General features: G+C 34.2%; 2 protein-coding genes across 2 annotated transcripts; both read right to left on the reverse strand.

Moving 5' to 3' along the window:
• Positions 1–5,650: 5,650 nt before the first annotated feature.
• Positions 5,651–15,701, reverse strand: LOC126727941 (ankyrin repeat-containing protein NPR4-like). The gene is made up of 4 exons (XM_050433836.1): positions 14,967–15,701; positions 14,358–14,765; positions 13,461–13,922; positions 5,651–6,064 (listed from the first exon to the last, which is right to left on the reverse strand). Exons 2-4 carry the CDS (start codon positions 14,634–14,636, stop codon positions 5,651–5,653), a joined length of 1,155 nt encoding a protein of 384 aa, XP_050289793.1. The 5' UTR covers positions 14,637–14,765; positions 14,967–15,701.
• A 1,805-nt stretch (positions 15,702–17,506) lies between these two features.
• LOC126725392 (ankyrin repeat-containing protein At5g02620-like) lies at positions 17,507–20,839 on the reverse strand. Its single transcript, XM_050430098.1, has 3 exons — positions 20,236–20,839; positions 19,448–19,863; positions 17,507–18,998 (listed from the first exon to the last, which is right to left on the reverse strand). The coding sequence occupies exons 1-3, from the start codon at positions 20,684–20,686 to the stop codon at positions 17,847–17,849; spliced, it is 2,019 nt and encodes a 672-aa protein (XP_050286055.1). The 5' UTR covers positions 20,687–20,839; the 3' UTR covers positions 17,507–17,846.
• Positions 20,840–24,096: the final 3,257 nt, after the last annotated feature.

Here is a 24,096-nt window from a genome sequence, read left to right on the forward strand (position 1 = left end):
AAAAGATACATTTATTAAAATAATCATACATAAAAAAATTATATTAAATAATCGTACATAAAAAATTATATCAATTGATTTATTTCCTCAAAGTAGCATTTTTCTTTTTTCCACACGACAAAGGTACTTTGAAGTGTTTACCATACATCTAACACAACTCAAACAAAACTATAACAAATTTATGTGCACAACTTTAGTACTTAAATATGTCATGTAGAAATGACTGCACCATAGGCTGTTCTAATTTTACAGCTATCAATTATTATCATTTGTGGGGGGGGGGGGGGGGGGGGGGGGGGGGAATCTCTATAGTTTTACACTTGAGACACATTAAACCTCTAAGTTTAAATATGACACTTTAAACCTCATACTTTCACAAATATACAAGGAAAAAAAGAAAACACCCAAATCTGGGATTAAAATGTCCTCTTTATAAAAGTGTAGAGTTTAAAATGTCCATTTTATAAGTGTAGAATTTAATGTGTCAAATATAAAACTACGGGGTTTTGACATACTTTAATTCCTACATAATTTTCATTTCCCACCTGATGCCTGATGGTGACCTCCAAAGACTGCAATATGTAAGATAGTGTTACCACATAAGTTCCCATTAGATTATCATGTTCTATGTAAAGTGACTCACTCTTTTTCTTTTTAATTATCGTGTTCTATGTAGAGTGACTCACTCTTTTTCTTTTTGATATATAGCTATATAGATAGAGAGTGGAAGAGAGTTGCTGGTGTTTGAACTACAAACATCAGGTATCATAAAGGAAGTTAGTACCATTACACTTTTACTCAATCTTGAATCTTGAAAGCCAGGTGCAATGGTGTGTGTAAGGTATTACTTGTTCTTCGCTGGAGAATCTCTCTATTTTTGTGTACTAAATTCATAAAAGTGCAAATGTTATGTTTAATAATCGCATCTAAAAGCCTTTGTCCATTTTCTTAAGCTTCAAGAGTGACTCAATCTAGTCAAGAGTCTTATAACTCAATTAGCACCTTTTAGTATTTTCAATGAAAGCATCCAAGATTCAAATTCTCACACCCTCAACTATTAAATTAAAAATAAATAAATAAATAAAAAAGACTCACTCTCCATAGAGTATGATAATCAAATGGGGACTTAATGTTGCCATTGGTATTTCCTATATTCTCTGAGAAATGAAGCTGCCAAGTTCTAAAGCATATTCAGAGAAGATCACTAGTATTGCAACATTTGGATATTATCCTTTTCAGATTTCAGTTTTCACTCTATATACCATTTTGGATGAAAGACAAAAATTCTAGCAACTTTCCATGTACTTAACATTTGTGAATGAAAGGAAACTCGAAGTTGAGATGAAAGAACCAATGATGGACCCCCAATGCTTGATGGGTATTTATTGTAAGTCTTACTATTCAGATTCTGGTGGGATCAGGTGTTTGTGCGACTGTCCAGAGACTTGCTTTTATATTAGTATCATTCCATTCCTCTCCTCTTCCAAGTCAATGATATAAATTAGTTGTTTGTTTCTATGAATCACGGACGTGGTTGGGAGGGTGCCGCACCGGAGTCCAACGCGGCCCGATATGGGGTGCGGCGTCCGACACGGCTTGATTCGCAGGCCAACTCGGCTTGATTCACTGATTTGGCCAGAATCGAACCATATCAACCAAATCGGGTCGTATCCACCGGCGGCTGAAACAGGCCAAAATCAGCCTTGAATCATGCCAGAATAGCCAAAATCGACTTTGAATGAGGTCCAAATATCCTAAATCTGTCATTCCTCAATTTTATTCTAAATATTTGTTGCTTCTTTTGTGTTTTCTTTTTTGTTTTGTGTTTCTTGCCTTCTTCTTTCTTTGTTTTGTGAATCAAGGCATAGTAATGTGTTTTTTAAGAATATTTTGATAGTAAAAATATATAGAAAATATAAATAAAAATATTTTTAATAATTTTTTAATCGCCGCACCCACTTCCTACTTTTTCAAAAATTGCCGAGTCCTACACTCGCACTCAAATCTGGAAATGCACCCGTATTTCCTAGGTTTGTTTCAGCAATGATGTTTTCTAGAAAATGAGTCATTTTCCAGAAAACATTTTCTATAAAATTATCTTATTTTCTTATATTTGGTAGCAACCTTAAGTGAGTTGAAAATCAATCTCCTAACTTCTCTTATTTAGTTTGCTATGAAATAGAGTTGTTTTCCAAAAACAATTAATGAAAAACAATCTCTAAAAATAAACCATATTTTTTATGTTGACAAAATATAGTTTTCCTTTGACATTTTTTTTTAATTTTTTTTTTTTTATGCTATCAAACACTGAAAAATATGAAAAACTATTGAAACAAACACAGCATTAGGCAGATTAAGCGAGTTTTCGATCAGATCATATAAGATAATAGATGGTCTTCTATCTTGCCAGCAGGAAAATCAGTAACTTTAGGAAAATGTTTAGTCACAAATGAGTAGTTTTTTTATAGAAATTTGACTCATTTTCCTGTGTTTGAAATGAGTGTATATATATATATATATATTTCTTTTTTCTTTTAATTCCTAATAATTATATAGACAAAGATTGCTAAGCATGAAACAAATTCTTAATAGGAAAATATTTTTCAATTATTAGTCTATTTGTGAGCCTCATAGGAGAACATATTCCAAATTTACAATTTATACAAAAAATTAAAACGAGAAAGTGAGAAAAAATATATATTATTTAGGAAAAAATTAGCAGCAATCAACCATTGGTAAGAGGATTAAATTCACTTGGATGCAGCCATCAACCGCTCCTTCTCTACAAGTTTGGTTAAGGGTGAGTTTGGTTCAGCTTTTTGAAAAAGTGCATAATGAAAAAGTTGAGTTTTGTAAAAGTGCATAATGAAAAAGTGGAGTTTCAAAAAGCTGAGTGTTTGGTAAAAATTGTTAAAAAGTGCATAATGAAAAAGCTGAGTGTTTGGCTAGCACTTATAAAAGTGGCTTTTTGAGGGGTAAATGACCAAAAAGGACAATGTATATATAAGGGAATTTATTTCATACTTTTTTTTTTTTTTTTTATGTGAGATTGTTTCATACCTAAATCAATTACTTCATCATACTTAAATCAATTTTTCTCTTTCTAAAAAAATTATTTTTTTCTTACCAATATTAGCTAATAATAACCTACTACTTAAGATTTATTGTGAAAGTATTGTAAAAATATTGTGATAAAAATTGATACTAATTTTAATTTGAACGTACTATTAAAATTATTTTTTTCTCTTTCTAAAAAAATTATTTTTTCTCACAAGTGTTAGCTAATAATAACCTACTACTTAATATTTATTGTGAAAATATTGTGATAATATTTCCTTCTTTTTCATTTTTTTTCTCCTCCACTCACTTACCGCATTTTCTTCTTTTTTTTCTTTTTTTTTCCCCTCTTTTTTTCCAGTCCACACACGTACCCACTCTTTTCCTTTATTTCCTTCTTTCCTTTCTTTTTCTATATCTCTTCTCCAAGTTCCAGAACTCTCCAAGTCCAGAACGTCCCAGAGAGTTCTCCTTCTTCCTCTTCTTTTTTTTTTTTTTTCTTAGCTCTTCGTCTGCATGATTCTTTCCCTCTTTCCCATCAAAACATACAAACTTAAAGGTCACACACACCACACCATTTGATTCTCATCAAACGAAGATAGAGGGGAAATCCAAAAGGGAGGAATGGGTCAGATCGGTGCTTGATCTCTGCCTTCACCGCTGCCTGTCTTCCTCTCCACCGTTGCTTGATCTCTTCCCCACTGCCAACGACATGCGGCTGAAATGGGTCAGCTCGGTTTTTTTTTTTTTTTTTTTGGTTATGATTTCATTATTGGGTTCCTTTGTAAAATTGTGTAAAATTGGTTTGATTTTGTTGATTTTGTGTTTGGATTATCAAATGTTGAAATGGGTTGTGGTGGTAGACCGGTGATTGTTGGGTGGTGCTCTGTTTGTATTTGGTTGACCGGTGTTGGTTTGTAATAGAGGAGCGGAGAAGAGAAAAGGGCAAAGTTTATTGGTGATGGGTATTTCGGTATTTTCAATATTGCAACGGTAATAATACAAAACGCGCAGAGCGCGTTTTCATTTATGGACCCTCAGGGGTCCATAAGACATTCCGCGTTTTCCCTCAGTTTTTTCTAAAAGTTCAAAACGCAACTTTTATAAAAAAGTTGCGTTTTGAGCTTACCAAACGCAAAACTGGGTTGAGCTTTTTTGAAAAAGCGTTTTTTGGGCTTCAAATGCCGAACCAAACGGGCACTAAATTCAACTTCAATGTAGCAATGACCCTTGATTATTTCTAATGGCCACATCCTCTTGCTCAATATAGCAAATGAAAATTTCTCATCTCTATCTTAAATCGATGATCATTGAAGGGATGCTAAGATTGTTATGGACTCAATCAAATACCCCAACTCTAATCCTCTGCCTCTTTTTAATAACATCTCTATCATCTTACTTAAAAGAGAAAAAAAAAAATTTAATCTAAGAGAATTAAAAGATAAAAAATAAATAAAGAGTCGTGACTCGTGAGTCATCTATTGAATATGTAAACATTCAAAGAAAAGAGTTTTCCGCTCTTACGTGCTTTGACTTCCCATTGTTCTCTCTCTCTCTTTTAACTAACCAAAATCCAAAAACCCAGGTCCCGTTTTCATCAATAAATTCATACATATTCTTAAACCAATCAAAAGCCCACTTTTTAAACTATAACTGGCAGTTTGGTACCGAAGAAAACAAAGAAGAAAACGAAAGAGTTGGAGCACATGGAAGGGAGTGGCAGAGTGTTGACTTTGGTTGTTTTGTTTGTTCTCTCAGACCTGCGGTACTATTTCTCTCTCCCATGCTATTTGTTATGTTCTAGAGTTGGCAAATTCCATGAAAATAAAACTGTCAAATGAGTTCAAGATTGTTTGTACAAGAAGCAACTCAAGAAAAATTAATTCTGCTTAAAATCAACTAAGGGGGTCTTAATCACTTTCCACTATTAACTGTTGTAATCAATATGATTTGGTTTCTCAATTCAATCAAAAATAGTTTAGATTTTGTTTTTTTCGTTTTTTTGAAAACACTATTTCAGTGAGTGAAAATTGTGAAAATCATGTGTACAGAGTGTGCAATAGCAAGTGTGTGATAATCATTGCTTTTTATCTAATATATAGTTGATGTGGCACCAATGAATATCAGTCTGATATTAGTTTTAGCATCTTCCTTCAATTTAAAATAGTTTAGATATCGCACCAAACACCGAATTAGAGTTTGTGATTTTGTACATTCAATGATAATGTTAACCTTACAATGTGCAAAGCCAAAAAAAAAATTAATAATAATAATAATAATAATAATTAAGAAATTCATTTTAACATGTAATTGACATGGCACCAATCACTATCATGCATTTCCTTAAAACTGATATTAGCTTTAGCATTTTCCAGTGGATACATTGTTTTCAAATTAGAACAGCCTGTTTCCGGTGGTCTGTTATTATAAATTCAAGTTTATGACATATAACCTCTATTTAGCTCCAGGAAGTCTCATAGCTACAATTAGTTATATTAATGTTGCTATTAACATTATGACATTGTTTATGCACATTCAAAAGGCATATATATATGCACACACACGTACGTGCACAAAACTTTGAGACTAGTTCTTAGAATGAGTGATATCCTCGAAGGTTGGAACTCTCAAGATCGGAATTAAAAGAATGTAAGGTTTGCATTCTGTTGTTTGCAAGTCTGTCCCCGTTTTTCTTTCTCTCTTTTCGCCATTTCTGCTTTCGATTCCAATGCTTAACCATCATCACAGTTAACCCAAGAAAAGCTGTGCCTCCACTAATCGACAGTAACACCACAAATGTCCATTCTGTTCCCTTACCATATGGAATGATGATCCGTGTTGCTGCAATGTAAGCTGTTGCCATGAACGACAATGCTATCCACATTACCTTGTGAGCAACCTTCAGTATCATCATCTGAGGTTTTCTTTGGAAAGGAATGATGCCAACAAGAACAACAACAATACATAGAGAAGTGAACAATGCGATATTATTGCTTAATACAAATACCTTGAAAGCTGTTGTTTTGTACACCACGGACTTTCCTTTCAGTGGTCCATCCTGATAGATGCCACTAGGAGGGCTTATACCTGCTGCAAATGTGACTGTGGCAATCAAAATAGCCACTAGTGTAATTGTGTTCCTGGCATTCTGAACTGCCTCACTATATATCTCATCTTGCTTACTCTGACGACTTCTATAAAGATCTGCTAGTTCTCCCTGTCGTCTTTCTCTGAGACGTTTCTGTTGCCCCAGACTGGTCAGGTTACTAAGCAGGGAATTATTAGTCTGCTTGGACGAGCATTCTGGTTCAGACGTGTTATTATCCTGAATTTCACAATTTTTTTCTACTTGCTGCTGGATCAGTTTTATATGCACATTTCCACTGGCCTGGTCAAAGATGTCAAGTGCTGTGAGTCCCTTATGGTTCTGGTAACTGAAATCCACTGTTGTTTTGTTGATTAAGTACTCCACAATCTGTAACAAATTTGAAATTCGTAAGTCTAATTTGGAAACACACATATGCAACCAATATCATCAACATCAACAATCAACTTAAACCTTCACTATAAACAATAAAAAAAAATGTCATGTGAAAGAAATATTACTATTGACATGATCTGTCCTTGGGGATTTAGGCATGGGGCACCGTAGAACTTTGGTATGATATAAAAAGTAGGATACTAACTTCTGCACACCACACGTGCATAAGCACACACACACAAACCATAGACATGACAAAGGTACTTTGAAATATTTACTATGCATCTGACACAACTAGTCAAAAATTATAGTAGATTCTTCTGCAAAACTTTAGTACTTAGATTTGTCATATAGACATGACTTCACCACAGGCTGGTCTAATATCACAGCTATCAATTATAACAGGTTTCATTTTCATTCCTCACCTGATGGTGACCTCCAGAGACTGCAATATGGAAGATGGTGTTACCATATAGATCTGGGCAGTGGAAGTTATTGGTATCATTGAAAATATGCACCAAGTATTTGAAAGCATCATAGTGATTGTATCTCACAATTAGATGAAAAATGGTCTCTCCATTCTTTGTGCGACACTGAAAAGATGTTGGAGCCATAGACATGAATTCTTTTAGAATTGCATTGTTGCCATTCATCGTGGCCAAGTGCAAAGGTGTGTAACCATCATTATTGAATTCCAGAGCAAGTTCTGCCCCATCTTTTTGGAGCATTCTTGTTATCTCCCTGTGCCTCTATGACAAGAGCAGTGCAATGGTGAATAACCATTCCTGTCAATCTTTTGAGGAAAGTCTGGCCACACCTCTAAAATCTTCCTAACTATACCTGCATCAGCAACTCTATTTTATCAATACATAGGCAGAATTTAGCTGAGCAATTGAAATTTACATTGCAAATCATCTGAATATTTGATTCAGTCTGAAATTATCAGCTGCTGGACTTAGGAATGGATAAAGACAGAAATTCTCAGGCCTAATTTATTGGCAATATGCTCAGCAGTGAAAAGTTAGTAAATAGAACTTTACTACCTACCTGTATATCCTCTTGAAACCGCAACATGAAGGCTATTTTGAACAAAACTATCTTCTTCCAACCCCTGCACCCAAGGCTTACCCAAAAGGAGCTTGACCACATTGAGATGCCCATGACTGCAAGCCATGTAAAATGTGCTCTGGTTGTCAGAATTAAGCTTACAATCTGCCCAAGGACTGGCATCCAATAGCAGCGGTAAGACCTTGACATTCCCCTGACGACAAGCTTCATACATTGGAGTCTCCAGCTTGCTATTCTCAGCTGCAACCATGTCAGGGCACAACTTGATAATTTCTGTGACCAAGTCGATATTATCAAATCTTGAGGCCAGGTGCAGTGGCGTGTGTAATGTTTTAGCTGTTCTTTGTTGGAGAATTTCTGCATTCTCGCAAACTAAATTCATAAAAGTGCGTCTTACATTTTTAGCAATCGCCTCAAAAAGGCTTGGATCCATTTACTTAAAACTTCCAAGAGTTACTCTACAAAGAGCAAGATAGTCAGATGGAAAATTTTGTTGGCACTGCTTTTGCAACTGATAGCTGCTTTTGCATTTTCAGCTGGTTAGATTCTGCAAATATTGGAAAGAAATAAAAAAGCTAAGCAATACGGTATAAGGAAACCCCTTTGAGAAATGCAGCTACCAAGTTCTAAGCATCTTCAAGGAAGATCACTAGTATTGTGGCATTGGATTTTTTTCTTTTTCTTTAAGCCGTTGTAATATACTGTTAAGCCACAAATACAATATGACAAAGTCAAATATAAAGAAGCACTCGTGTGGTTATGGTTTAGTCGTTTAGATATGAATTTTCTTCACTTTCTATGTGCTTTCATTGAACCTTTTCACTCTATAACTCTGCCATATTGATGGAAGAGGACTTAGGTTGCCATTGCTAATTCCTATCTTCTCTGAGAAATGAAGCTGCCAAGTTCTAAGCATATTTAGGGAAGATCACTAGTATTGCAACATTTGGATATTCTCCTTTACAGTTCTCACTCTACCATTTTGATGAAAGACAAAAATTCTAGCAACTTTCCATGTACTTGACATTAGTGACTGAAAGGGAACTCAAAGCTGAGATGAAAGAACCAATGATGGACCCTCAATGCTTGATGATATTTACAGTAAGTCTTACTATTTAGATTTTGGTGGGGACAGGTGTTTGCGTGACTGTCCAGAGATTTACTCTTATATAGTTATATTAGTATCATTTTGTTCCTCTACTATTTATGGATGCTTTCCGTGTTTGAGATTTTTTTTTTCTTTTTTTTTTTTTTTAATGCTTCCACACCTCTATGTTTAAGTAGAAACAAAATTAAAGAACAATCTAGTAAAAATATAACTCTAACTCCCACTAAAACATTGTCTAAAAAATAGGGTTACTCTCTTATTGATTTTCAAATTACTTTATTCACTTATAAATTAGATTCTCAAAAAAAAAAAAAAATTATATATATAAAATAACAACACAGGATTTTTTTTTTTTTTTTTTTTTTTTGCTACAAAATAAATGTGTAATATTTTTTCATTTCTTGAAGCTAGCCTCATGACACTCCTAGTTGTATTAGTAGTTTTAAATACGTAATACTAATAAGAAAACATGTAAACTTGAATGAAATAGGACTGCTAAGCCCAACGTTTTCATTTTTTTTCTTCCCATTTTTATCTCTATTATCAAGACTTACACATCTCTCTCTCTCTCTCTCTCTCTCTCTCTCTTCGGTTTCCTTTCTTCTAAATTATAATCTCACTTTTTTTTTGGTTTTTGTTTTTATTTTTTCAAATCTCTTCTTCTTTATTTTTGAATTATTAAAAAAAAGTTATTTTTAATGTACTCCTTTTTTTTTCTTTTTTCTTTTTAATGATTTATTTACTTATTTATGTTGGTGTTTGAATTGTTTTCTCTTTACATTTGTTTGTACTACATTTTTTTTTTTTTTTTCATTTTAATGAATGTGTTTTCTATGTCCAAAATAAAAACATCTATGCATGTGGTTTAATTGGATAGAAGAGAGAAACATTTCAAATTGAGATAAATGGAAAATTATGACACTAAACCCAAAAAAAGTCTCATCGCACGCACAAAGTACGTGTGATAAGGCTAGTATAAGATAAAGAAAATATTTAGATAGTTCAAAGCATTGCCTTGGGCTCTCACAAAGGGGGTGGACCCTACAAGTGGGTCCCACCATGGGGTCCACCTCCTTTGTGAGAGTCTGGAGTATGCTCCGAGACTATTTAAATATTGCCCATAAGATAATAGATGGTCTTCTATCTTGCCAAAAGGAAAATTAGTTAATTTAGGAAAATGTTTTGTCACAAATGACTAGATTTCTAGAAATTTGAATTATTTTCCTGTGTTTGAAATGAGTTTTGAAAACATCAAAATAATTATATAAACAAAAACTCTCTTGTTGTACACTTTTCGCTGATTAATAATACTATCGTTTCCACTTTAAAAAAATAAAAATAAAAAGGAAAACAAATTCTTAATAGGAAAATATTTTTATAAAAAAATTGGAAAATATTTTTAAATTTTTAGTGTATCTGTGAGCCTAGGAGAACATATTCCAAATTTAGAATTTATACCCAAAAAAAAACAAAAATGTAAATGAGAAAGTGACTAATTTGAGAAAAATAATTATTTAGAAAAAGTTAGTAGCAATCAACAATTAGTAAGAGACGGTTAAATTCAACTTCGATGCAGCCATCAACTACTCCTTGGGAACTCCCTCTATCCTTTGGTGCTTCTAAGTTCAGTTTTATTGCAGCAATCACACTTGTTCGTTTGAGAACAATTTATCTAGTTTTTTGTTGGATTATTTTATTTATGAAAGTGTGTTAAAGTATATTTATATATTGAAATTTTTTGAAACGGTGAGAAAAATAGGGAAAAAAAAGTGAGGTTTTAAAAAGTTATACATAAAAATTAAAAGCTAAAAACTAAAGCTTAATGGGTTGTTTAATTGGAGGGGTAGAAAAGTGGGAGGATAGAAAATAATGGGAGGATGGAAAAGTAAGAAGATAAAAAAAAAATTAATTTCCTTTATTTTTGTTTGGTTGGGAGTGAAAAAGTGGAGAAATTGAAAAAATGAGTTTGTATAAATTTACTCATATGCCTTTATTAAAAAATGACGCCCTTTTAAAACAAAAAAGTGACAAACAAGCAAAAAAAAAGAAAAGAAAAAAGAAAAGAAAAAACAATCACCTAAATTTATTAAAAAAATAAAAATCACGTCTAATTAACCAAAAAAAAAAACAAAACAAAACAAAAAAAAAGAGAAAAATAAAAACAAAACAAATCCCTGTCATGCCCACGGCTAAGAAATCAAAAAAAAGAAAGAAAGATGAAAAGAAAAAGAAAAAGAGCAACGTTGTAAAGCAAAAGCTTTAGAAAAAAAAAAATTTGGGGCCGTTTTTATCAATTAAGTAAATCACACTCCCTCCTTCAGTTTTCTCCTAATTTTGAAGAGATAATATTTTGATAGGTCTAAGAAAAAACAATCACCTAAATTTATTAAAAAAATAAAAATCACGTCTAATTAACCAAAACAAAAAACAAAAAAAGAGAAAAAAAAAAAAAAAAAAAAAACAAAACAAAACAAAACAAATCCCTGTCATGCCCACGGCTAGGAAATCAAAAAAAAAAAAAAAAAAAAAAAAAAAAAAAAAAAAGAAAGGAGGAAAGAAAGAAAGAAAGAATAGAGCAATGTTGTAAAGCAAAAGCTTTAGAAAAAAAAAATTTGGGAGCATTTTTATCAATTAAGTAAATCACACTCCCTCCTTCAGTTTTTTCCTAATTTTGAAGAGATAATATTTTGATAGGTCTAAGGAGAAAACACCTAGGCTCCATCATATTTTTTTTTCCCACTTCCCCTTCTAATCAAATACATTTCAAAAAGTTTTCCCTTCTTATATATATATATATATATTTTTTTTTTTTCCATCCTTCCTAATATCCTACCTCATCGTAAATCGGTGATCATTGAAGGCAATGTCAAAGATTGTTCTTGACTCAATCAAATCCCCAACTCCACTCCTCTTTTGCTTCCCCAATTTTCTAATGTTATATTTAATTTTTGTCCTAAAGCCTCTAATGGCCTAGCCCATTGGACAACTTTTTATTCAAGTTAAGGACTTTAACCCATCTCATCCATCCTTATATAAGCCTTTTGTAAAGATTTTGATGGACAGTTTCTTTTGTTGTCTCTACCCACATTAGGCCTCTTTTTAATAATATCTCTATCTTCTTACTAAAAATAATAATAATAATTAGTCTAAGAGAATTATAATTGAGTGAGACTTTTCTTTTTTCTTTTTTTAAATAAAAAATAAAAAAAGAATGGTGACTCATGAGTTGTCGTCTGTTGAATATGTAACATTCAAAGAAAAGAGTTTTCCGTTCTTACGTGCTTTGACTTCCCATTGTTCTCAAATTCTCAATATCATCTCTCTCTCTCTCTCTAGTCTCAAGTTATAACTTACCAAAATCCAAAACCCAGGTCCCGTTTTCATGAATAAATCCTTATATATTCTTAAACCAATGAAAAACCCACTATCCAAACTATAAATGGGAGCTTGGTACCGAAGACAACAAAGAAGAGAACGAAGAGTTGGAGCACATGGAAGGGAGTGACAGGGACAGAGTGCTGACTTTGCATCTTTTTTTTCTTTTTTTTTGGTTCTCTCTGCCCTGCGGTACTATTTCTCTCTCTCTCTCTTTCTCTCATGCTATTTGTTATGTTTTAGAGTTGGCAAATTCCATGATAATATTTATTTGTACAAGAAGCAACTCAAGAAAATTTAATTCTGCTTATAATCAACTAAGGGGGTCTAAATCACTTTTCATTATTGACTTTTGTAATCAATATGATTTAGTTTCTTTAATTCAATCTAAATTAGTTTAAATTTTTAACCAACCCCCCGAAGAGTTTTGTGATTTGATGCATTCTATGGTGATGTTCACAACTTTTAAACACAACGCAAAAAATTAATTAAGAATTTTGTCTAATATTTGGTTGATTGTGGCACCAATGAATATTATTGTCATGTTGATTAGTAAGCATTTTATAGTAAAACTGATATTAGCCTTAGCATTTTCCTTCAATTTAAAATAGTTTAGATATCCCACTACTAAACACGGAATTAGAGTTTGTGATTTTGTACATTCAATGATGATGTTAACCTTACAGTGTGTTAACTTATAAACACAACATAACAAATTTAGTTAATATGTCGTTGATGTGGCATGAATCTCTATCATTGTCAAGTCAATTTGTATGCATTTTATAGTAAAATTGATATTAGCTTTAGCATTTTCAGGTGGATATATAGTTGTGAAATTAGAACAGCCTCTTGCTGGCGGTCTGTTATTATAAATTTGAGTTTATAACATATAACCTCTATAGTCTATTCAGTTCTTCATGTATAGCTCCAGGAAGCCTGATTGCTACAATTAGCTATATTAATGTTCTTATTAACATTATGACATTGTTTATGCACAATCAAAAAGCATATAAATATACAAAAAACTTCGCAAGTCTGTCCCCACTTTTCTTTCTCTCTTTTCGCCATTTCTGCTTTTGATTCCCAATGCTTAACCATCATCACAGTTAATCCAAGAAAAGCCGTGCCTATAGTGCCTCCACTAATTGACAGTAACACCACAAATACCCATTCTGTTCCCTTCCAATACGGAATGATAATCCATGTTGCTGCAATGTAAGCTGTTGCCATGAACAACAATGCTATCCACATTACCTTGTGAGCAACCTTCTGTATCATCATCTGAGGTTTTCTTTGGAAAGGAATGATGCTAACTAGAATGACAACAATACATAGAGAAGTGAACGATGCAATATTGCTTAATATGATTACTTTGAAAGCTGTTGTTTTGTACACCATGGACTTTCCTGCCAGTGGTCCACCATGATAGTCATAGACACCACCTGGGGGGCTTATAACAGCTGTAAATGTAACTGTGGCAATCAAAATAGCCACCAGTGTAATCGTGTTCCTGGCATTCTGAACTGCCTCTCTGTATGTCGCGTCTTGCTTGTTTTGGCGAATTCTATAAAATTCTACTTGTTCTTCCTGTCGTTTTTCACTGAGACGTTTCTGTTGCCCAAAACTGGTCAGGGTACTAGTAGTCTGCTTTGACAAGCATTCTGGTTCGGATGTGTTACTGTCCTGAATTTCAGAACTTTTTTCCACTTGATGCTTGATCCATTTAATATGCACATTTCCATTGGTCTGGTTGAGGATGTCAAGGGCTGCGAGTCCTTTATGGTTCTGGAAACTAATATCCACCACTGTTTTGTTGATCAAGTAATCCACAATCTGTAACAAATTGGAATTTCAGAAGTCTAATTAGGAAAAATGCACACGCACACAATAACAACAGTAGAAGCATCTACAATCAAGTTTAATCTTTGTAACACACAATTGCAAATCTTTCCATTTGAAAGAAATGTTACTATCTGACTTCAGCAGTCCTTGAGGACTTGGGCTTGGGACACAATGGAACTTGGGTATGATTTTTAAAGTAGAATACTTCACATACCGTAACATGCACAAAAACACACACACAAACCATTGACATGACAAGGTACTATTAAGTGTTCACTGTCTATTTGATGCAATTCAGCCGAAATTATAAATTGTATCTGCACAATTTTTATTACTTCATATATTTCACCTGAACACAACTGCACCATAGTCTGTTCTAATTTCTCAACTATGAATTATACAACAGATATCATTTTCATTTCTCACCTGATGGTGACTTCCAGAGGCTGCAATATGTAAGATTGTGTTACCATATTGATCTGGACAGTGGAAGATATTGGTATCATTGAAAATATGTACCAAGTATAAGAAAGCATCGTAGTGGTTGTATCTCACAGTTAGATGAAAAAATTCTCTCCATTCTTCGTGTAACACTGAAAAGATGTTGGAGCCATTGAAGTGAATTCTTCTAGAATTGCAGTGTTGCCATTCATTGCTGCCAAGTGCAAAGGTGTGTAACCAAAAATTCCTGAGCAAGGTCTGCATCTACCTGTAGGAGCATTCTTGTTATCTCCACGTGTCCTCTATGACAAGAGCAGTGTAATGGTGAAGAACCGTTCCTGTCAAACTTCTGAGTTAAGCTTGGGCACACATCTAAAATCTTCCTAACAATTCCTGCATCACCAACTCTAATTTGTTAATAATTAAGCATAATTTAGCTGAACAATTAATATTTACATCGCAAATCATCTACATATTTGATTTGTTTAGAAATTATCACCAGGTGGACTTTGGAATGGATGCAAAGAGAAATGCCAAATTGCTTGGTGATGTGTTCAACAGGGAAAAGTTAGTTAACAGAACTTTACAACCTACCTGTGTGTCCTCTTGACACAGCAACATGAAGGCAATTTTGAATAAGATCATCTTCTTCCAACCCCTGTAACCAAGGCTTACTCAAAAGGAGCTTAACCACATCAAGATTACCATGATTGCAAGCCATAAAAAAGCCACTCTGGTTGTCAGAGTTAAGCTTACAAGCTGCCCAGGAATTGATATCCAATAGCAGCTCTAAGACTTCAACATTCCCTTGATGACAAGCTTCATGCAATGGAGTCTCCAGCTTGCTATTATCAGCAGCAACCATGTCAGGGCACAACTTGATAATTTCTGTGACCAATTCAATATGTCCAAATATTGAAGCCAGGTGCAATGGCGTGTGAATGGTATTAGCTGTTCTTTGTTGGAGAATTTCTTCATTCTCATTAACTAAACTCATAAAATCTTGCCTGTCATTCTTACAAATTGCCTCTAAAAGCCTTGGTTCATTTACTTAAGCTTCAAGGCTCACTCTATAAAAAGCAAGATAGTCAGATGGAAAATTGTGTTGTCAATGCTTATGGCAATGGTAATTGTTCTTCCAATTCAGTTGGTTAGATTTTGTGCAAGAAATTGGAAATGAATAAGAAAGCTGAACAATGCAGTTAAGGTATCCCTCCTCTGCTCTATGGAACCTTTTTAACTGCTAACTTCCTATGTTCTCTGGAAATGCAGCTGATACTTTCTAAGCATCTTCAAGGAAGATCACTAGTATTGCAACAATTAAATATCTTCCTTTTCTTAAGGCCTTGCAATACACTCTTATGCCAGAAATTTCATATGAAAGGTCGAATATTAAACAATCAGCATAGATGAAAGAGGCAATGGTTGATTTATAAAAAAGTCAATGATTGATGATTTTGACAATTCTTTCATTTATTTTATCTCTTCCAAGTCAATGCTATGAATTAGCCTTGATAAATGAACTTCCTGCTTTTACATACCATCAAGCTAGTGTAATTTCATATATATATATATATATATATATTCGTTTATATAGATGATATCCACATTTATATGGATGATATTCAAACTATATCACTGTACCAATTTGATATTTGAAATAATGATAACATATTGCACAATTTTAGTATACATACTTATAAATTATATACTTGTAAGTTATCTATCAAAAAAAAAAATTATATACTTGTAAGTTGTAAGCACGTTAACAAATTAGAACTTAATGAGGAAAAGTAAAATGCATATTTGATTATTTATTTCGAGGACAATTTAAAAGTTTGAGAAGACTAGTTTAGATAATTAAATATTATCTGACTAGTTTAAATAATTAAATATGATCCTCAATCTTCAAACGTATAACCTGTTATAAAGTGGTTCTATAACCCATAGACCTCATCATGCTAACATTATTATTGTCAATGTGTAATCCTAGGCCTAGTGAGAGCTCAATAATCTGATATACCTGTGCAACAGCCCATGGTCCAGATCGCCTTCAATGAAGTACATGATGAGGAGCACCCTAAGAAGCCTAATCTGCCAACCTAGATAACATATTCTACCTACCTATTATGCATTGGTAACTTCCCAGGGTAATGACCTGACTCACTCACTCACCCCTTATCCAGCAAGATCTGTAAGAAGTCAACTGCCATTTTCAGGTAACTTTCCTTGTTTACAGTTGTTGGGTTTGGTTTTGCTTCTGCTCCATTTTATTTTGGTTGTTAACCAAAAAAAAAAAAAAACATGAAAAAAGAAAAATATTCTAAATCCTGTTCTAGTATTAGGCTTGGTCAAATGGTGGTTTTGCTTCTTTGGTGTTCCAGTAACAAAAAAACTAAATATAATTCTTGTCAATTCATTTTTTTGAGTTGTTTAGGACCTTGGAATTAGAATGTTCCTTAAAATTTATATTCAGCTTAGCCTAGTTTGATTGTTTGGCTTAGTTTAGTTTAGTTTAGTTGCTTCTATTTTTTCTTTGAAGTTTCAAATTTTCATGAACCCAATTTTTTTTTCCCCCAGTTCTTTAAAGTAATCAGGAACAATATTTGACATGATATTTAAAGTTTTATATATTTTTATTTTTACTTTCCTCAAAAATTCAATTGGAAGGTGTATGGTAGGTTGATTCTTAGCAATCACTATATATATATTAGCAGGTGAGAAAGAAAGTTTTTCCTTGAAAACAAATCGGTGAAATATGTTCAAATTTTAATACTTTTCTTAGTTTTGGTTTAAGCTTGCTATGAAATTTGCTTGTGTTGAATATCTTGGATTTCCCACCAATATGCACAACTGTAAAATTATTTTTTATATAACATTTCGAAAGGCACCTTGTTGTTTCCATAGCACTTTTGACTGTTACAATTTTCTGAACAGTTGATGGTTGGATAGATGTACTAAAATGGATTCTTGATTGCATTGTAATTTGATTTAGTTAGGATGCTTGATTAGGCAGTAAGGGAACTGGTATAGTCGATCTGGATTTAATGGTCATAAGAACAAGTAAAGTGATTATTGAACTGGAAGGAAACAACTTATACTGTTTAGAGCCTTTGTAGAGTTGAAAGCACCAATTGTTGGGAAATTCTTGGATCAACATATTTAGGAATTAGGGTCACACTTTTCAAAATTTTCTATCATAATAAAAATACAATTACCATATGCCTTTTCATTTTTTCCAATTACATGCAATGATTTTCCTTCCTTTGTAAACCAATGAAATCCTTGGAAAACAAGAAATAAAACATTTTCAATGAATGAGAATAAAACGTACAAACTAGAAAATGATTTTCAAAGTAAATACTTAAGTTCCCAACTATTTTTGCAAAATTAGGCAGCCAAGTAGATTTCACTCTAACCAGCTTGTTGCTTCTTCAAGATCAAATCAGTTACCCTTTCCTCAATTTTGACTGTTCAGTATGCATGATATCCTAGGCATCTGGAACTACTAAGGTCAGAGTTGGTGGAGAAATTGGATTTGGATTCTGATCGAGTTTCATCTCTAGTGTTAGAGTTTGTGGAGTGACACTTGATGTCGAGTTTGATGTCAGGCTTAGCAGATTGTGACTGGGTTTTGCTATCAGTGAGCGTAACAGTCCCTTGTTTTTTACCTTTGTCTTTCCTCCACTTCAACTTCCTCAACCAGTGTCTAGCCAAAACAACTCCTAGATAGAAGAATAGAGTTCCCATGGTTGCGGCACTGATAGCAAGTATCCATTCTTTTCCATGACCATGTGGTAAAATTATCCATGTGGCTGCAACATAAGATGTAGCCATGAATGAGACAGCCAACCACATGACTTTGTGAGTAACAACCAGTAGCCTCATTAGTAGTTTTCTTTGAAAAGGAATGATACTGACTAGAATTATAACAATGCTCAAAGATGTGAACAATGCAAAGTTGTTGCTTATTGTAAAGACCTTGAAAGCTGTTGTTCCAGCCACTGTTGAATTTCCACTCGATGATTGTTGCTGGTAAACACCACCAGGAGGGTTTAATCCAGCAGTAAAAGTAACTGTGGCAATCAGAATGGCAACAAGTGTAATTGTGTTCCTGGCATTTTGCAGCGCCTCCCTGTATATATCATGTTGCCTACTTCGACGGTCATTATAAAGTTTAGTTAGTTCTACCTTTCGTCTTCTGCTCAGGAGCTTATGTCGCTGCAAATTGGCCAAGGAGCTAGTTGTCTTCTTTGGTGAATGATCTGGCATAGTTGAGTTGTCCTCTTGAATTTTGTCTGCCTCCTCAGCTTGATGATGGAGTGCATTTACTTCATAATTTCCTTGGTTGGGTGGATCACCAAAGTCCTTTGTTATGGGCAACCTGGACACATTATCTAATTTAATTGGCCTCCAAGTGTCCTCAAATATGCCTGGATTAGTTCCTTCAACTTCTTTTGAACGTAAAATTTTCTTGTTAATACCACCAGCTCCCTCCAACATAGCTTTAATATGTGGAAATTTATCAATACTACCTGCCTGGTCTAGGATGCCAAGAGCTGTGAGTCCCTCATAATTCTGAGAGTTGATCTCCACTGTTTTTTTGTTAATCAAAAACTCCACAATCTGGAACAAACTCAAAAAAAAAAAAAAAAAAAAAAAAAAAGGGGCCCAATTAGAACAACACACAAATAATGGACACAATAATATACTTTCTTGTTTTATGTTTTTGGCTTTTGGCCATTGGAATTGCTTCTTGTTTATTCCATGATTTTTGAAAATTAAAGTGATCATATTTGGATGACATTTGGCCATAAACAATAGTGGTCTTGATGAGTCACCCACAAAGAGGAAGCAACAGTTTCTCAATTATAAGGGAGTAAGCTAACTTCTATTATTGGCGGTGTATCACATGGGGTAATTTCCTGGGGACAGTGAATGTCTTTTCCTATTGAATCAGGTTAATAAATGCCAGAATATAGATGTGTCTTGGACCATCCATATTGGAATATTGCATGCTCATCTAAGTTTCATAATCATAACCATATCAAATATGAGTATAGACCATTCCTTACCTGAGAGCATCCTCTAGAGACTGCAAGATGCAAGAGAGTGTTACCACATTGATCTGGATGGTGGAAGAGATCAGTATTGTGGAAGGCACTCACCAACCATATGAAAGCCTCGTAGTGCTTGTACTTCACAGTTAAATGAAAAACTGTTTCTCCCTGTCTTGTGAGATGATGAAAGGATATGGGAGCTATCTGCTCAAATTCTTCAAAAATTTCTGTTTTTGCATTCATTGCTGCCAAGTGCAGTGGCATGTGACCTGTGCTACTCAACTGCAGAGTGAGGTCTGTGCTAAGCTTTAGGAGCATTCTTGCTATTTCCAGGTTCCCACTGTTACAAGCATGGTGCAATGGAGAATATCCATTCTTGTCAACCTTCCAAGCAAGGTCTGGGAACACATTTAATAACTCTCTAACAACACCTGCACAACCAAGTATGGATTTCTATTATAAATGGAAATAAGTGATGATAGGAGTCCCCCCATCTCCAAAGATTTAGGACCAACTCCTTTCAATCAGAAGAATGGAATTGTAAATTCTCATCTATAGTGTACTGTAAATAGTGGAGGCATTGGACTTTTTTTGAGATTTGTCTTGTGTTGCCTGTCAGATTTGAAGGGTTGTGGATAATTGAATTCAATTATCTGTTTTTTCCCTTAGTCTACTCCTTTATTACACATACAGAATAAAATAATTAATTGACATTTTCCGACACATAGAGCAGGTCTGTGATTAGTTTTAAGTATGTTAAGAGTGGATTTGCAAAGAATAGTTAAGATGAGTTTGCTGCCTACCTGTGTGCCCTCTTGATGCAGCCACATGAAGACAAGTTGGATCAAATCCCTCATCTTCTAATCCCACCAACCAAGACTGATTCAACAGGAGCTTCACCAGGTCGACATGCCCATGACTGCAAGCCATAAAGAATGCACTCTGGTTATCAGCATTAAGCTTACAAGCCGCCCAAGGGTTGTGCTCTAATAGCAGCTTGAGAACCTCAGTATGCCCTCGACTACAGGCTTCATGCAATGGAGTCTCCAGCTTATTATTCTCTGCAGCAACCATGGGGCGCAACTTCAAAATTTCCATCACCAATTTAACATGTCCAAATCTTGATGCCAAGTGTAACACTGTGCTCCTGGAACTATCTGTTCTTTGTTCAAGAAAGTTTTCATTCTCTCGAACTAAGTTGATGAAGGTGTTTTTGTCATTTCTTGCAATCACCTCTAAAAGCCTTGGATCCATTTCTATAAGTTAGAAGATGCCACCAAGTGGGAAATAATCAGTGGAGAAAGTGTTTCACAACTAGTGTTTACAAGAAATCCAGTGGATGAAATAACTTTTCCACTTTATGTTGCCTCAAAACTGGCAAGAGAAATTGAGACTTTGTAACATGGAATTAGGATATACTTTTAAGATGGTTTTAATTCTACATATTTATATTTTTACTTATAGTAGCAAATAACTAATCTTTGCAGTGTGGAAAATGGTTAGAAATTGTTGAGCACTAGCTTCCTAGCTTCTCTTTGGAATGCATTGATTAAATTCTCAGCAACTTCAGGGAAGCTCATTTTCTGGGAAATTTTGCAATGACTAGAAAATTCTTCCTTGGCAGGCCCAAAAGGTACACTTTATGTTGAGTTGGGGGAGGGGGGTCTACCTTCAGGATGAGGAAACCACGGACATACGTTAATGATTGTCTTCACAATTATGAGATGTTAATTTTATTTAGTTAATATTTTCTATTGAGGTTAATGTGTAAGTTTTACTTATACATTCCCTATTGTACAAAAGTTGTGCATATCAAGACATCAATTTGGGGTGCAAATGATTCTGCATGATCCCTGCGTAGACCACTTAGTGTGAAATATATTGTTTCTCTCGAGATAAATTGACAAAAGTGGATTTCTTATTGGTCAAATACCTCATAAAAACCTCAGTAGATTTTTATGAAACTCCGCATTCTAGTATAGAAGCAAATCACGTGGAGAAGTTGAGTTTCACAGCTTTTGCTCAGACATTTCATGATAAGAACAAACTCAGATAAACATATTCTAACCTTCAAAAGTATGGTACAACCTGAAAATATATAGAAAATACTAACGATATGAAGTATGGAGAAGTTGTCTGCTTTGTGTGTGTGTTCTTGACACGTATACTTTTGTTGACTAGTCTGTGCGGTGTCTACTCAGGCCTTGCAACTTCTTAAGGTTCTTCAAGGAACACATGTACTAACTTCTTAGCATTTGCAAGGCATTTATTTATTAAGCTTCTTCCTCCTTTCATCCAGCTGTAATTAGTTGAAAGAATTATTGATATTCCTGTTCCTTTTTGTAACATGGATACAGCACGTAGGCCATGAGGTCACATCTAATGCATAAATTTAGATGGTAAGGCCCATTTTGGTTGGAAGCAAATTTTTATGCAATTGGGTCAAGACTAGAATACAAAATTTGAAGAAAAAACTAAGAAGCCAGTGAGATATTGTTTTCTGATAATGCATTCTTTCAATCTAATCAATGACCCCACCTCATCCTTTTACATGCTACATATGAACCAATATGCTTTAGCAACTTCACCTTCTTACATGCTTCTTGATAACCACCTCAAGTTTAAACTTTTGGTTAGCCATAACTTTTCTAGCATTCTTGTTTCTTTTCACAGTATGAGTACAATTTATTACCAATTCCAAATTAAATTCCTCTTTCACATTTCAGATATACTTAAAAATTATGCTTCCACCTCCATCAACCTTGTGATCTCCCTCTCTTGCTTCCAAACAGTGAAGAATATGTTTCGTGATATCAATTTTGCTTAGTGATTTGGTCACGAAAGGTGAGTATTTATGCTCACTACTTTTCTTCTTCATCTTCTTTAGTCTTCTTTAATGTTCTATAGCCACTTTTCCTCTGGCTACAACTTCATCCCATGTTGACATAGTCAGTTATCCTCAAATGTTGATACAATTAGCTGCAAAATAATGACTGGCCACTAAGTTGGTGTCTTTTTTCGCAAACTGCTTGAAAAGTTTGGTCATAATAGTTTTCAGGGCTTTTATAATATACTTGAACATAATGCTACACTTGTTTGTTCCTATGTGTAATTTATGCACGTGCTGTTAGTTTTTTGGGAGTATGCTTTGCTTTGCAGATGAGCAAGTCTGCAGAAGGGTGGTTGCTTAGCAGATTTTTGGAATTTATCTGTTTGTGTACTTTCGGGAGAGGTTTTTTCAATCCAATAATTCCTTCAACACAATGATTTACCCTTCTGGATTTGCAGATGATTTGCAATATGACTTGTTATAATTCATGCTTTACCCCCTTAGCAGTGCATGTCCTGTGTCACTGACTTGTAGTTCCTTTACATTTTAATCACTCCTCTTCAAATAGTGAGCACAAAAAATGTGATGACTAAGTAGAGGGAATCTTCAAAAGGTGAGATAAAGAATTTTGAGGCACCTTTAATTCTCTAGATCATTATTAACTTGCAATTTGAAGTTCATGGGAAGTTGGTGGTTCAATATAATTAATGACAGCAATGTCATTCAATTTATTTGAGCTACTAGAGAATGCAATTTATAAAATTAAGATGATTTTCATTATGCTAGGAATTAAATTGACAAATACCATGACAATGTAATTTGGAGTGGTTCTGCATTCCTTGATCATTATGTGAGACAATAAACCTAGGACTTTGGAAGCTAAAAATTCTTGCTCAAGCCTTAACAAGCCCACTCAAGCTAGCCAACAATATCCAGATTCTTAGACATAATGAGGGTTCTGGGTCTTGAAGTTTTTTTAGAGAAGCTAGTTGTGGTTTTTCTGGTAAGCTCTCTAGCCATTATTTGAGAGGCACGCAGATTGAGACTTTTTTTCTTTGGCTTCTTAAGCTCTCAAGCAAAAAGGAAACTGTGTAGGAGCATTTTATGATGCTCATTTGTTGAACCAAATATAATATATATATATATATATATATATATGAGTAGAGAGAGTTTGTGGATATGAGCTCCTGGGCAAAACAGCGAAGTAGAATGAGATTGGCTTTGCTTCTCAAACTATCAAGCCGAAAGCAATTGCCTCCCTTTCTCTCCCATTTGGCTCTTGATCTTGTGCTCTTATTTTTGTATCCTATAGTCATAGCCAAGATCACAAAAGAATCCACGCCAAGTGCTCCATAAAATACCCCTTTTATAATTTTATTGTCCCACTCTTCTTTTAATCCCAGAAGAGAGTTTTTGTGAGTTGAGACCACATAAACATTCCAGCGAGGTTCACTGCAATCAAACCTTGAGGGAGTTGCCTTGGTGTTTCAGAGGTTCTGGCTTTCTGTGAGCCAGGAGTTCATAGAGGAAATCACCATTGAAGGATTCTAGAGGTTCTGGGACTACTACCTTACTATGGTAGGAAGGCAGGGATGGCATTTGTACTTGTAGAGGTGGTATAGAGTTTAGGCCAACAAAGGTTTGATAAGTCGCTGACTATTGTAATTATTCATAATGGATTTTTTATGGGATTATTTCTGTCTAATGGTTTTTCATTTCAAAAGGTTTTCTCCTTTAGTTGTCCACTTTGTGATCATTCTCATTGTTACTATTTTATTGCTTTAACTATTGATTTGGTTGATATTATATAAAATGTGGTGTGTGTGTGTATACT

The sequence above is a fragment of the Quercus robur genome, chromosome 5, assembly GCF_932294415.1.
Source record: "Quercus robur chromosome 5, dhQueRobu3.1, whole genome shotgun sequence".
Lineage (NCBI taxonomy): Eukaryota > Viridiplantae > Streptophyta > Magnoliopsida > Fagales > Fagaceae > Quercus > Quercus robur.